The sequence below is a fragment of the Eptesicus fuscus genome, chromosome 8 (assembly GCF_027574615.1).
Source record: "Eptesicus fuscus isolate TK198812 chromosome 8, DD_ASM_mEF_20220401, whole genome shotgun sequence".
Lineage (NCBI taxonomy): Eukaryota > Metazoa > Chordata > Mammalia > Chiroptera > Vespertilionidae > Eptesicus > Eptesicus fuscus.
In genome coordinates this window covers 8,271,747-8,285,863 of record NC_072480.1, presented here as the reverse complement: position 1 = coordinate 8,285,863, position 14,117 = coordinate 8,271,747, and the positions used below count along the sequence as shown (strand labels likewise).

General features: G+C 44.0%; 1 protein-coding gene across 3 annotated transcripts in view; it reads left to right on the top strand.

Moving 5' to 3' along the window:
- MIPEP (mitochondrial intermediate peptidase) overlaps window positions 1-14,117 on the top strand; it is a 226,584-nt gene that overhangs the window by 135,158 nt on the left and 77,309 nt on the right. For all 3 annotated transcript variants that reach the window (XM_008159476.3, XM_028136327.2, XM_054719749.1), the window contains exon 16: window positions 3,062-3,181. In XM_008159476.3, the coding sequence (XP_008157698.2) occupies window positions 3,062-3,181 (120 nt within the window). The remainder of the gene's footprint in view (window positions 1-3,061; window positions 3,182-14,117) is intronic.

Here is a 14,117-nt window from a genome sequence, read left to right as displayed (position 1 = left end):
CTGACCACAAAATGTGCAAGCCAGAGTCCATGCATGTCATCACTGCATCTTCCTGTTTTTTCAGTGTTAGAGTAGCCTTGCCTCTTAATTTTTAAATCTAAGAGACTGTTTCCAATATATAGGGTAGGATCCCTAGGCCTGGCTGGCGATCAGGGCCGATCTGTGGGGCGACCAGTGGACGTGGCGATCGGGAGGGCCCCCACTGGCACCCGCCCACCCCCATCACTTCCCTCTTGTAGGGCAAACGCTCAACGCAGGAACTGCCCACAGCTGGTCGTTCCACCGTTCGGTCAATTTGCATGTTAGGATTTTATTATGTAGGATGCCAGGTCTACATGATACCAGATGTTTAGGTTATTTGTAATTACTGAGATTGCTTATGGAATTCTTACTCTTTATCAGATCTTTGAAGTTATATAAACATAACCTAAACACCCATCTTTCATCTCAAGCATCTCAAAATATTTACTTTATAATGATCTAGTTATCTATTTAAAAGTGTAGCCACTCCTTAATTGCTTTATACTTTTGTAAAATTCAGTCCCTAAAAAGTAATTATGAGCTTTGTTTTTTTTGTACCTTAAAATATATATTTCAGTAAAAAAAAATACCTACTGTAGACAAAACAGTAAATTTACATTTAATTTGCATTATTTAGTATCTATTTATATCAATATAATTAAAAATGAATTTCTGAATTATTTTTTTAAATTAGCATTACTTGGAAAAAGTCTTTTAATTTGCTGATAATTATAGTACAAGTCCTAATTTAAAACTTTTTGTCGTGGCTCTTATTTTGAACAGTTGTTCCAATGATATTCTTTTAAAATGGAAAACCAACTTTTCACTCCTCCCACCCTCTAGAAAGAATAACCCCTTGAGATGGAGATAATAGGAAAGATGGAAAGGGAGAGGGAGGAGGGGGGAGAGAGAGATAGAGAGAGAGAACCTCTAACTAGAGGAACCATAGGAACCAGCTTTCATATTATACAATAGTTTCTTTGTACAGTGGAGAAAAACAAGGGTGGAAAGGAAATGGATTATTTCAGATTTCTAAAGGTGTATTAAAATTATAATCTTTTTTCTTTTTTTTTTTTTTTGCAGTGCATTGTTTTACAAATAGACTCTTAATTTTCTGTAGCTCTAAAGATCTTGATCCCAGGCATGCATTATTCCCTTGGTGAGCAAATAGGCTCATCACTTTAGAATTGTTTGGTTTATCTGCAAATGAGCGTGAAATACATGCATTTGATTTATTTTGCTCTGTTTTTTTATTTAAAAAAAAAAATCTTCCATGCTTATGCCTTTCACTTGTGAAAGATAAAATTGAAAGAATGAAACTCTTGAATTCTTATTTGTTTATAGATTGTGACAAGAAAAACACACACACCAAAAAATCCAACATCTCAGTTGAGATTAGAATTTAAAAGTTTTAATTCCTAATAATTTATCCAGTTAGAATATAGAAAAGACTTGTATGGGTAATTTTGGCTCCTGTTTATCTTTATTCATTGTTATGTATTATAGAATATAGAATTGAAAGAGCTATATGTAGCTATACGTTTAGATTACCATTTATATTTAGAAAATGTCTATATTTTTCTGGGGAATGTTTAAACTTGACTTTATAATTTAGAACCATAATTCTATATCTAGATGAAGCCAGAAGCTACAAGTCATTTAAATTCTTCTTCTATCCAAACTAATCCTCACTTCTTTCAAGTCAACAGCTGCACATTCTCTGCAAATTCTATTTTTGAATCAGAAAGATACATATCAGAAACGTAATTGCATATCAGAATTTTTTCTTTAAAATAAAACATTTTCTACTTTCTTATTTCAGGTGAACTCCAAACAATGATAACAGTCAAGTCAAAAAACATTTTATCATTACTATAGATTTTATGCAAAATTTAGTTTTCAGAACTAAGCAGCAGATTTCACATTCAAACTTTTTCTAATGCTTTATTCTCCTATTATGTTTCAATGGCCTATATCTTCTACTTTGAGGTGAGTGATCCTTTTCTTCTGGTCACCTCCTTAAACCAGAATTGTCCCTACACAGCAACTGCTGCTTTTGCACCTCCTGGTACCAGATGTGACTTGGCTCTAGCTCCAGATTCTCCAACAGCTGTACCAGAATTCTTTGTAACATCTGACTTTACGAGACACTAGATTGTTATTCCTTTCTCCACCTCACCCCACCTTTTTATCTTCTTTTACCTCTCCTTACAAAACTAGGATTCTGACCATTTCATTTTTCTCACTTAAGATATATGGGATTCCAGGGATAAAAGCAAACAGAATTTGTTAGGTTCTAGTCACAGTCATAACTTTATTTTTCATATTTCTAACCATATTTATTGCCGATACAGAGAAAGGCAAAATTTCAGTTGTGTGTTCACAAATTCAAGTTGCTACATTATATTTAAAAAGTACCTTACAGATAAGATTCAAAATTCCTTAATATCTTTAATCGTGAAAGGTTGAGAGCTTTCCTTTTCATCACTGACATAGTGTTAAATATTGAACAAAATATATCTCAAGCCATGTCCTACCTAATAAAATGGTAATATGTAAATTACCATCACTCCGCTATGCCCACGATTGGGCCAGCGGGAGGCGCAGGGGGCGGGACTCGGGGTGGCCAGGTAGCCGATTGGGCCAGCGGGACGCTGACCCATGGCTGTGCTGCGGAACAGAAGGGGCCTCTGGGGCAGCGAGCTCACGTCCTGCCACAGACAATCAAAAGCGGGGGAGCTGGGTGCCGGTCTACTCCGGCACCAGGCCTTTCGGAAGCCTCCGAAGCCTCCGCCGAGCCGGAGGCTTCTGAAAGGCCTGGTGCACCAGCGGAAAGGCACCCAGCTCCCCCGCGATCGAAAGCGAAAGCGTGTAGGGGACCCTACACGTGCATGATTCAATCATGCACTGGGCCTCTAGTACATCTATATTTGTGAATGTTTTAGACTGTGATTTAAAAGTATTATTCTGGAATGCATATAACACATCTTAGGTATAAGAATGGGCTACCCAAACTAAATAGATGTTTTCATTTGTCTAGGTCTTTTATGCCATTTTGGATCAAATTTACCATGGGAAGCATCCCCTGAGACGATCAACCACAGACATTCTCAAGGAAACACAGGAGAAATTTTATGGCTTACCATACGTTCCAAACACTGTGAGTCTAGCATTTTGATCCTGTCATGTGCCATTGAGTGGTTCTGTTAGTGCCGTGGTCGGCAAACTGTGGCTCTTTGGCCCCTTGAGTGTGGCTCTTCCACAAAATACCATGGCCTGGATGAGTCTATTTTGAAGAAGTGGCGTTAGAAGAAGTTTAAGTTTAAAAAATTTGGCTCTCAAAAGAAATTTCAATCGTTGTACTGTTGATATTTGGCTCTGTTGACTAATGAGTTTGCCGACCACTGTGCTAGTATATCTATCAGTAGTTAATAGGTTGTAATCACCTTCCCCCTCCCATAAATTGAAATCCTTACATTTATATCAATGTTTCACATGGGGCAAATGATAGAAATTGCCTGGCTTATTTAATGTCTCCAGCCATGCATATTTTTTTTTTGTTAATCCTCGCCCAAGGCAATTTTTCCATTGATTTTTACAAAGAGTAGAAGGGAGTGGGAGAGACAGAGATAGAGAAACATTGATGTGAGAGAGACACATTGATTGGCTGCCTCCCACACTTGCCCCAGCCAGGGCTAGAGATCAAGCCTGCAACCCATGTACATGCCCTTGACCACAATCAAAACCGGGACCCTTCAGTCCGCAGGCCAGTGTTCTATCCAGTGAGCCAAATCAGCTAGGACTCTAGTCATAAATTTACACGTGTTTATTTTCTTCCTGGTAGCAGTGTTTTCCTAAATTCCTAAGAAAATGGAATAACAAAAGGTCTTTGGCATCAGTCTATTCTTTTTAATTATTTTTCTGTAAGAAGAAAAATGGTTAGCCATATAAGATGATATGATTATCAATTCTAATCCTATCTAATAAAAGAGTAATATGCAAATTGACCATACCTCGGCTACACCCACAAGCCACGCCCACCAGCCAATCAGGAGCGAGTATGCAAATTAACCCAACCAAGATGACTGTGGCCACGGAGAGAGCAGGAGGCTTGAGTTTCCCCCACGATGGAAGAAGCCAAGCTTTCCCTCCGCTCTGGTCTGCCTTGGCCTCCGCTCAAGGCTACAAAGTTTCAATTATAGAAGATAAATAAATCCCAACAAAAATGGCAGCAGCCACAGAGCTGGAGAGAGCAGAAGGCTTGAGTTCCCCTGGGCAATGGAGGAAGCCAAGTTTTCCCCCTGCTCTGGCCTGCCTTGGCCTCCGCTCAAGGCTACAAAGTTTCAATTATAGACGATAAATAAATCTCAACAAAAATGGCTGCGGCCACAGAGCGAGCAGGAGGCTTGGCTCCGCTCAAGGCTACAAAGTTTCAATTATAGAAGATAAATAAATCCTAACAAAAATGGCAGCAGCCATAGAGCTGGAGAGAGCAGAAGGCTTGAGTTGCCCTGAGCGATGGAGGAAGCCAAGCTTTCCCCCTGCTCTAGCCTGCCTTGGCCTCCGCTCAAGGCTACAAAGTTTCAATTATAGACGATAGATAAATCCCAACAAAAGTGGCTGCGGCCACGGAGTGAGCAGGAGGCTTGGCTCCGTTCCAGGCTACAAAGTTTCAATTGTAGAAGATAAATAAATTCCAGATACCAGGGCCTCCGCTTGGGTCGCCGGGGGGTGTGGCCAGCCTGCAAACCACCACTGGCCCCTCACCCAGGCTGCCCCATGCCCCAAGGGAACCCCTACCCTGATCTGGGACACACTTCAGGGCAAATGAGCTGGTCCCAACCCATGCACCAGGCCTCTATCCTATCTAATAAAAGAATAATATGCAAATTGACTGTCACTCCAACACACAAGATGGCTGCCCCATGTGGTCAAAGATGACTGCCCCCATGTGGACACAAGATGGCCGCCACAAGATGGCCGGCAGGGTAGGGCAGTTGGGAGGGACCAGGCCTGCAAAGGAGGGCAGTTGGGGGTGATCAAGCCTGCAGGGGAGGGCAGTTAGGGGTGACCAGGCCAGCAGAGGAGGGAAGTTGCGGGGGACCAGGCCTGCAGGGGAGGGCAGTTAGTGGTGACCAGGCCTGCAGGGGAGGGCAGTTAAGGGTGACCAGGCCTGCAAGGCAGTTAGGGGTGACCAGGCCTGCAGGGGAGGGCAGTTAGGGGCAAACAGGCTGGCAGGGTAGCAGTTTCGGCATCAATCAGGCTGGCAGGGGTGTAGTTAGGGGGTGATCAGGCTGGCAGGCAGAAGCGGTTAGGGGCAATCAGGAAGGCAGGCAGGTGAGCAGTTGGGAGCCAGCAGTCCTGGATTGTGAGAGGGATGTCTGACTGCCCTCGAGGGTTCCCAGATTGGAGAGGGTGCAGGCTGGGCTGATGGACACCCCCCCCGTGCACGAATTTTGTGCACCGGGCTTCTAGTCAAATATATGTCTCAACTAAGATCATTTAGTTAGTGATTATGTAGGGATTAAAAGTCAAGATCTAAAGTCATGCTTTTTTTTAGTCCTCCAAGTTATGGTGGAAAGAATATTGGCTGGTACATTTGGCAGTGTCACTGACTTCTTTGCATGTGATAGAAACCCAACTCATAAAGGAAATTTATTCAGTCTCATAACTGAAAGGAACAGATATATATATGGTTTCAGTTAAGTTGGATCTAGTTCTGTTTTCTTAGAAAATATTGTTAGAAATGTTTATCTTTCCATTTCTCAGCTTTTTTTCTCTGTATTTGTTTCATTCTCAGGCAGACTGTGCTTGCTTGGGGTGTTGTGCTACCTGTAGTTCCAGGATTATCTTCTAACTTAATAGAAATAGAGATCATCTGTAAACTATAAAATGTCAAGCAAATGATTTTTGTTATGGTATTGTGTACCAATACATGTTGTGCTAAGAGGTTAAGTTAATCAGTAAACTATAAGTGTCCAATAGACTTCAGGTCCTAACACTCAAATATGCATTAGAATAGTTCATATTTACCAGTAATCGGGTATTTTATCTTCCTAACATTCTTATCTATCAACAGTTTTTTATTATCTTAAAATTTTAATAATCTGCTCCAGCTATATAATGCTAAATATATTCCATACCTATTTTTTATCTTACATGTAATTTATTGTTCTAATGTTGTGTGCTAAAGCTCTGGATTATCTGTATTAGTGAAAATTTGTAATAAGAATAATCTAACTTCTGATTTGGGTAGTGTTTCTCAGTGGTTACAGCATCAGCTCGGCATACCAAAGAGTTGTAGGTTTGATTCCTGCTCAAGGGCATGTACCTGGGTTGCAGGTTCAATCCCAGGCCCTGGTTGGGGCACATGCAGGAGCAACCAATCGATGTGTTTCTCTCTTTCTTGTTTCTCTCTCCCTATCTCTCTCTCTCTCTCTCTCTGTCTCTCTCTCTCTCTCTCTCCTCCCTCCCTCCCTTCCTCCCTCCCTCCTTCCCTCCCTCTCTCTTTCTCTCCATTCCTCCCTCTCGCCCTCTCTAAAAAAAAAAAATCCTCTAATGAGGATCAACAATAAATAAATAAGAAAGCATCTAACTTCATCAGTGGAAAAAATCATAACAATTGCCTAGATTTTAAGAGTTTTTCTAGTTTACAGACATCGCACGTTTCACGTGCTTTTGTTTTTGTGTGTTTTTATGCTTATATTTCTTGCTTAGCATTAAAATGTATGTGACTTATAAAGCAATTATTAATGAACATTAAGGGAGAATTCCATAATAATACAATAGTAGTACAGGATTTTAATACCCCACTCACATCAATGGAGATAGATAATCCAGACAGAAACTTAATCTATAATAATAAAAGGGTAATATGCTAATTAGGGTGGACATCTTCCAGACATCCTTCTGGACAAAGCTGCAGTGGCTTTGAGGGCCAGGAGAGGAGAGACAGGAGAAGAGAGGGCCTGGCAGCCGCAATGGCCATGAGGGCCGGAGAGGAGAGGGTGGAGAGGAGAGGGCCTGGCAGCTGCAGTGGCTGTGAGGGCTGGAGAGGAGAAGGCAGAGAGGAGAGGGCCTGGCAGCTGCAGCGGCTGTGAGGGCCGGAGAGGAGAGGGCGCAGAGGAGAGGGCCTGGCAGTCCTGGGCTGCGGTGCACTGGAAGTCCTGCCTCTGCGCATGAGCTGCACAGGAAACACCTTTTCTGACCGCTCACTCCTTGGCTAAGCTCATGGTATGGCACTCACAGCATTCTTGGTAACTTGGGTAATAAGAATCCAAGAAGGTGATTTAGGGTTTTTCACTCCTGGAGGGAAAAAACAGAGGTCAGCTGCTAGAGGGGCTAAGAAATGTCATATCCTGCCCTAGCCGGTTTGGCTCAGTGGATAGAGCCTCGGCCTGCGGACCACAGAGTCCCGGTTCGATTCCAGTCAAGGGCATGTACCTAGGTTGCAGGCTCCTCCCTGGCTCAGGCCCAGGTCAGGGCTCATGCAGGAGGCAACCAATCGATGTGTCCCTCTCACATTGATGTTTCTCTCTGTCTTTCCCTCTCTCTTTCACACTCTAAAAATCAATGGAAAAATATCCTCAGGTGAGGAAGGCAGGAAGGAAGGGGGGGAGGGAGAGAGAGAGAGAGAGAGAGAGAGAGAGAGAGAGAGAAGGAAGAAAGAAAGAAGAAAGAAAGAAGAAAGAAAGAAAGAAAGAAAGAAAGAAAGAAAGAAAGAAAGAAAGAAAGGAAGAGAGAAAGAAAGAAAGAAAGAAAGAAAGAAAGAAAGAAAGAAAGAAAGAAAGAAAGAGAAGAAAGAAAGAAGGGAAGGGAAGGGAAGGGAAGGGAAGGGAAGGGAAGGGAAGGGAAGGGAAGGGAAGGGAGGAAGGAAGGAAGGAGGAAGGAAGGAAGGAAGGAAGGAAGGAAGAAGGAAGGAAGGAAGGAAGGAAGGAAGGAAGGAAGGAAGGAAGGAAGGAAGGAAGGAGGAAGGAAGGAAGGAAGAAATGTCATATCCTATGAAAGAGATATCTTGAAAATGCCTAAAGAAAGTTGTCATTTTTTTGTGGTGAAGGGACTGGAGTTGATGAAAACACCTTGGCGGCTGTGAGGACTGGCAGCTGCAGTGGGGTGATGGGGGCAGCGCCTTACCTTGATCAGCCGGTCGCCTCCCACGGAGGGAGGCCAGACTGTGGCTTGGGAGTGGGCCTAAGCCGTCAGTAGGACATTCCCTGAGGGCTCCTGGACTGTGAGAGGGGGCAGGCTGGGCTGAGGGACGCCTCCAGTGCATAAATTTTTGTGCACCGGGCCTCTAGTAAAGGAATAATGGCCTTAGATGTCATATTAGACAAGATTGACTTTATAGAGATTTTTAGAACTTTTCATTCAAAAACTCCAGAGTATATGTTGTTGTTTTCACATACACATGGAACGTTTTCCTGTATAGATTACATATTAGGCCACAAAACAAGCCTCTATGTTCAAGAAGATTAAAATCATATTAATATCTTTTCTAACCGCAATATCATGAAACTAGAAATCAACTACAGGAAGAAAACTGGAAAAAGACAAATACATGGAAACTAAACAACATGCTACTAAATAGCCAATGGATCAAACTGGAAATCAAAAACTATCTTGAAGCAAATGAAAATGAAAACACTTTTCAAAATTTATGGTATGCAACAAAAGCAGTTCCATGAGGGTATTTCACAAGCTGACCTCAACAAACAAGAAAAATCCCAAATAAACAATCTAATTTTGTACTTAAAGGAACTAGAAAAAGAAGAATAAACAAAATTCAAAGTAAACAGAAGGAAGGAAATAGTTAAGATCAGAGGAGAAATAAATGAAATAGAAATTATAAAAGCTTGATAAAACTAAGAACTGGTTCTTTGGATAGATAAACATATTGACAAACCTTTAGCCAGACTCATCAAGAAAAAAGAACATGCAAACAAATGCAATCATAAGTGAGGGAGTTACAACTGATACCATAGAAATACAAATTTGACAATCTAGAAGTAATGTATAAATTTCTAGAAGTATATAACCTTCCAAGACTGAACTGGTTAGGAATAGAAAATCTAAGCAGACTGATTACTAGTAATAAAATTGAAGCAGTAATCAGAAACTTACAGCAAATTAAAATCCAGAACTAGATAACTTCTCAGGTAAATTCCACCAAACATTCAAAAAAGAACTAATGCCTTTTCTTAATCTATATCAAAATATTGAAAAGAAACTTATGAACTCATTCTACAAAGTCAGCATTACCTTAATACCAAAGCCAGACAAAGAAATTACAAAAATGAGAAGGAAACCAAGATGGTGGCATAGGTTAAGCACCTAACCTGCAGCCTGGCACAACAATTTCAAGAATACAACTAAAGGTCAAAACGGACATCATCCAGAACCACAGGAAAGCTGCCTGACTGAAATGCCCACAACTAGAAGGAAGGAGAAAACACAAGGAGTATCAGAGGAGCCGTAAAAGCCTGAGGTATGGAGACACGGGCGGAGACACGAGCACGCGCGTGTGCGGGGAGGACTGAGCCGGAGAGGACGGGGCGGCTGACAGCCTGGCCGGCGTTCTCTAGCGGGAAGGAGATAAAAGCTCCAGATTGTGCTGAACCCCAGCTCCAACTGCACTGAACCCCAGTTCCGGGCGAGACCCTGGGAAGCCAGGCTCATGCTGGGGGAATCCAGGCTGTGGGGCGGAGGCACAGAGGAGCAGCGAAAGGCAGAGCTCCAGAGGCGCGCATGTGAATGCGCGCAGAGGACGGACTGTTGCCTGTGCCACTGAATTGCCCTGGCGGGGAGGAGACAGGGGCTCCGGACCGTGCTGAACCCCAGTTCCGGCTGCGCTGGGCCCCAGCTCCGGGCGAGACCCTGGGAAGCCGGGCTCATGCTGGGGGAACCTGGGCTGTAAGGCGGAAACGCAGAGGAGCAGCGAAAGGCAGAGCACCGGAGGCGCGCACGGGAACGCGCGCAGAGGATAGTCTGTTGACTGTGCCACTGGATTGCCCTGGTGGGAAGGAGACAAAGGCGCCAGACTGCGCTGAGCCCCAGTTCCGACTACACTGAAACCCAGTTCCAGGCGAGAATCTGGGAATCCAGATTCATTGGGGAAGAGACTAGACTGCTTGGCGGCGGGCGAAGCTCCAGGGCGCTTTTCTCTCAGAGGTGTTTGCAGGGAGCACAGAGGGACACTGAGACACAGGAACCTCATAGGGCGGGGCTGATGGAAAGCCAAGGCTGTAGACTCCCCTCTGAAACTCCGTCCCATCCAAGCTGAGCACAGAGGCTTTTACAATTTTGCAAGTCTAGTTGAATAAGGCTGTCTCCCGGCATAGACACAGCTGATCCTCACAGCCAATTGGACTGGAGGTCAAATCCTCCCAGTGTACCAACAGCAATCAAGGCTTAACAACACCAAGACTTTGCACTCAGCCCACAAAGGGTGGTACCAAGAGCGACCACCTAGGGAGATTGGGGAAGCTGAGCTACCGGCCCCTGTAGGTCACTGACCACACAAAGCCACTCCATCAACATAGGGAGGCAGCCAAAAGCTGGAGACACCGAAGCAGGTCATGAATAGAAGGGATGAAGGAAAGTAAACTAATGGACGACACAGTGTTCAGAACCACATTTATAAGGTTACTTAAGAATCTTCTGGAGGACCGAGATGTCGGCATGGGGCAGACGCCTGATTGTTGCCTACCACAACAATTTTGAGACTGCAGCTGGAGGGCAGAGCAGACACCATCTGGAACAATGGCCGGAGGAGTTGCTGGGAGGGGGTTGATCGATGGGAGTTGGGATCGGGAAGACGGGGCCCCGCTGGGTCCCGGATCCAGGTGCGCTCGCCCGGCGACTGGTCGCCGCTTCAGGCCCGAGTACCACCACAGCAACCTTGGACCGGCCCGCTGCTTGGACCGGGAGCACCGGAGCTTCTCCGAGCCCGCCGCCCTGCAAGTTCCGTGGCGGCCGCCCTGGAGCTTTGAGAGGATGGCCGAAGGAATTGCTGAGAGGGAATTGACCGACAGGAATTGGGATCGAGAAGACGAGGCCCTGCTGGGTCCCCAGTCCGGGTGAGGCCGCGTGTCCCTCGCCCCTGGATCCGGGTGAGGCCGCACGCCCCTGGGTCCGGGTGAGGCTGGGTCCCGGGTCTGGTCGAGGCTGCGTGCCCCTGGGTCCGGGTGAGGCTGGATCCGGGTCCGGGTGAGGCCGCGCACCCCTGGGTCCGGGTGAGGCCGCGCCCCTGGGTCCAGGAGAGGCCGTGCAGCCCCAGGTCCGGGCGAGGCCGCGCGCCCCTGGATCCGGGTGAGGCTGGGTCCCGGGTCCGGGTGAGGCCGCGCCCCTGGGTCCGGGAGAGGCCACACGCCCCTGGGTCCTGATGAGGCCACGCACCCCTGGGTCTGGGTGAAGCTGGATCCTGGGTCCGGGTGAGGCCGTGCACCCCTGGATCCAGGTGAGGCTGGATCCTGGGTGCGGGTGAGGCCGTGCACCCCTGGATCCAGGTGAGGCTGGGTCTCGGGTCCGGGTGAGGCTGCGCCCCTGGGTCTGGGAGAGGCCACGCGCCCCTGGGTCCGGGTGAAGCTGGATCCCGGGTCTGGGTGAGGCCGTGCGCCCCTGGATCCGGGTGAGGCTGGCTCCCGGGTCCGGGTGAGTCCATACCCCTGGGTCCGGGTAAGGCCACGTGCCCCGGGGCCCGGGTGATGCTGGGTCCCAGGTCCGGGTGAGGCCGTGCGCCCCTGAGTCCGGGTGAAGCCGCGCCCCTGGATCCGGGCGAGACCAAACCAGAGGGAGTCGGACCTGCATTACCACTATTGGTCCACCACCCAGAGCTGAAATGTCAGTGCCGACATGTACACATGAGGAACTGGTGGACATTGAAATTGGGTCTCAAAAGAACTGTTGATCCAGAAAGAAACTTACTACAGACTGATTCATTTGCCTGTCAGCATAACTATTATTGCTCGTCTCACATTCGGTTCTTATAAGTATATTTCTAGTAACACATGATCTCACTCATCTAGGGGAAATGATGAACAACATAGACTGATGAAGAAGAGCAGACCCAGAAACATGGAGGCATCGATCGGACTGTCAGGCCTCAGAGGGAGGGTAGGGGAGGATGGGAGTAGTGGGGAGAGATCAACCAAAGGACTTGTGTGCATGCATACAAGCCTAACCAATGGTTAAGGACAACAGGGGGGTGGGGATGGGGGATGAGGACAAATATGTGACACCTTAATCAATAAAGAAATTTTAAAAAGAAGAAATTACAAAAATTAAAAAAAAATTGCAGGCCAATATCCTTGATGAACGTAAATGAAAAATTCTGAACAAAATATGAGCAAATCAGATTTAACAATACAGGCAGTCCTCGGGTTACATCGGACTCAGCGTACGTCGTTTCGTGGTTATGTTGCCATCTCCCATTTATTTATAAAAAAAAAAGTTCCATCATTTCAACATATGTACATATGTGCTTTATGTTTTTTATTATTTATTTACCACAAATAAAGGTCAGGAATTGTTATCTTCCTTTTTTTTAATGTTTCACTTCATTACTGCTGTTTATGTGCTCCATGTGAGTTATGTAGGTGCTTATGTAGGTGGGTTCCGACTTATGGCGAAAATCGCATTACGTCGTGCCGTAGAAACGGATCTCTGATGTAACCCAAGGACCTACTGTACTTTAAATGGATTATACACCATGACATAGTGGAACTCATCCCAGGGATGCAAGGATGGTCAAACATTTATAAATCAATCTATGTGTTCCACCAATTAACAAAATAAAGGGAGAAACATATGATCATCTCAACAGATTCAGAAAAAAAGCATTTAACAAAATCCAACGTTCTTTTATAAAAAAATCTCAACAAAGTGTATATAGAAGTAATATATCTCAACAAGTTAAGGTTATATATGAGAAACACACAGCTAATATCATACTCAAATAGTGAAAAGTTGAAAACTTTGCCTCTAAGATCAAGAACAAGACAATGATGCCCACTCTCACTACTTCTATTCAACATAGTATTAGAAATCCTAGCCATAGCAGTCAGAGAAGGAAAAGAATTAAAAGGCATCCAGATTAGAAAGGAAGAAGTACAACTCTCATTTTTGCAGATGACATGATACTATATATAGAAAACCCTAAGAACCCCACCAAAAATCTATTAGAACTAATAAATGAATTCAGTAAAGTTGTAGTTACAGAAATCTATTGTGTTTCTATATACCAATAACAAACAATCAGGAGAAATTAAGAAAATAATTCTATTTACAGTTTCCCCAGAAAGCATACAATATCTAGGAATAAATTTAACCAAAGAGGTGAGAAAGACTTGTAATGTGAAAATTGTAAGACACTGTAAAAATAAATTGAAGAAGATACAAATAAATGGAAAGATATACCTTGATCTTTGATTAGAAGGATTAAAATTGTTAAAATGTCCTTATTACCAAAAGCAATCTACAGATTCAATGTAATCCTTATTAAAATATCAAAGACATTCTTCTCAGAATTAAAACAACTAATCCTAAAATATATATGAAACCACAAAAAAACCTCAATAGCCAGCGAAATCTTGAATAAGAACAAAGTGGAAGCTATCAGTCATGCTCCCTGACTTCAGAGTATACTACAAAGCTATAATAATCAAAACAGCATGGTACTGACATAAAAACAGTATATAGATCAATGGAATAGAATTGAGAGCCCAGAAATAAATTCTATGGTCAACTAATGCATGACAAAGGAAACAAGGCTATACAATGGGGCAAAGATAGTCTCTTCAATAAGTGATTTTTGAGAAAACAATAGATATATGCAAAAAAAATTAAATTAGATCACTTTCTTACAGCATATATAAAAATAAGCTCAAAATAGATTAAATCTTAAATGTGAGACCTGAAACCATAAAACTCTTAGAGGGAAAAAGCAGTAAACGCTTTGACATTTTTCTTGGCAATATCTTTTGATATGACTTCTTGGGCAAGGGCAACAAAAGTGAAAATAAACAAATGGGACTGTGTCAAACTAAATTTTTTGCACAGCAAAGAAACTAACAAAATGAAAAACAGTCTACTAAATGGGA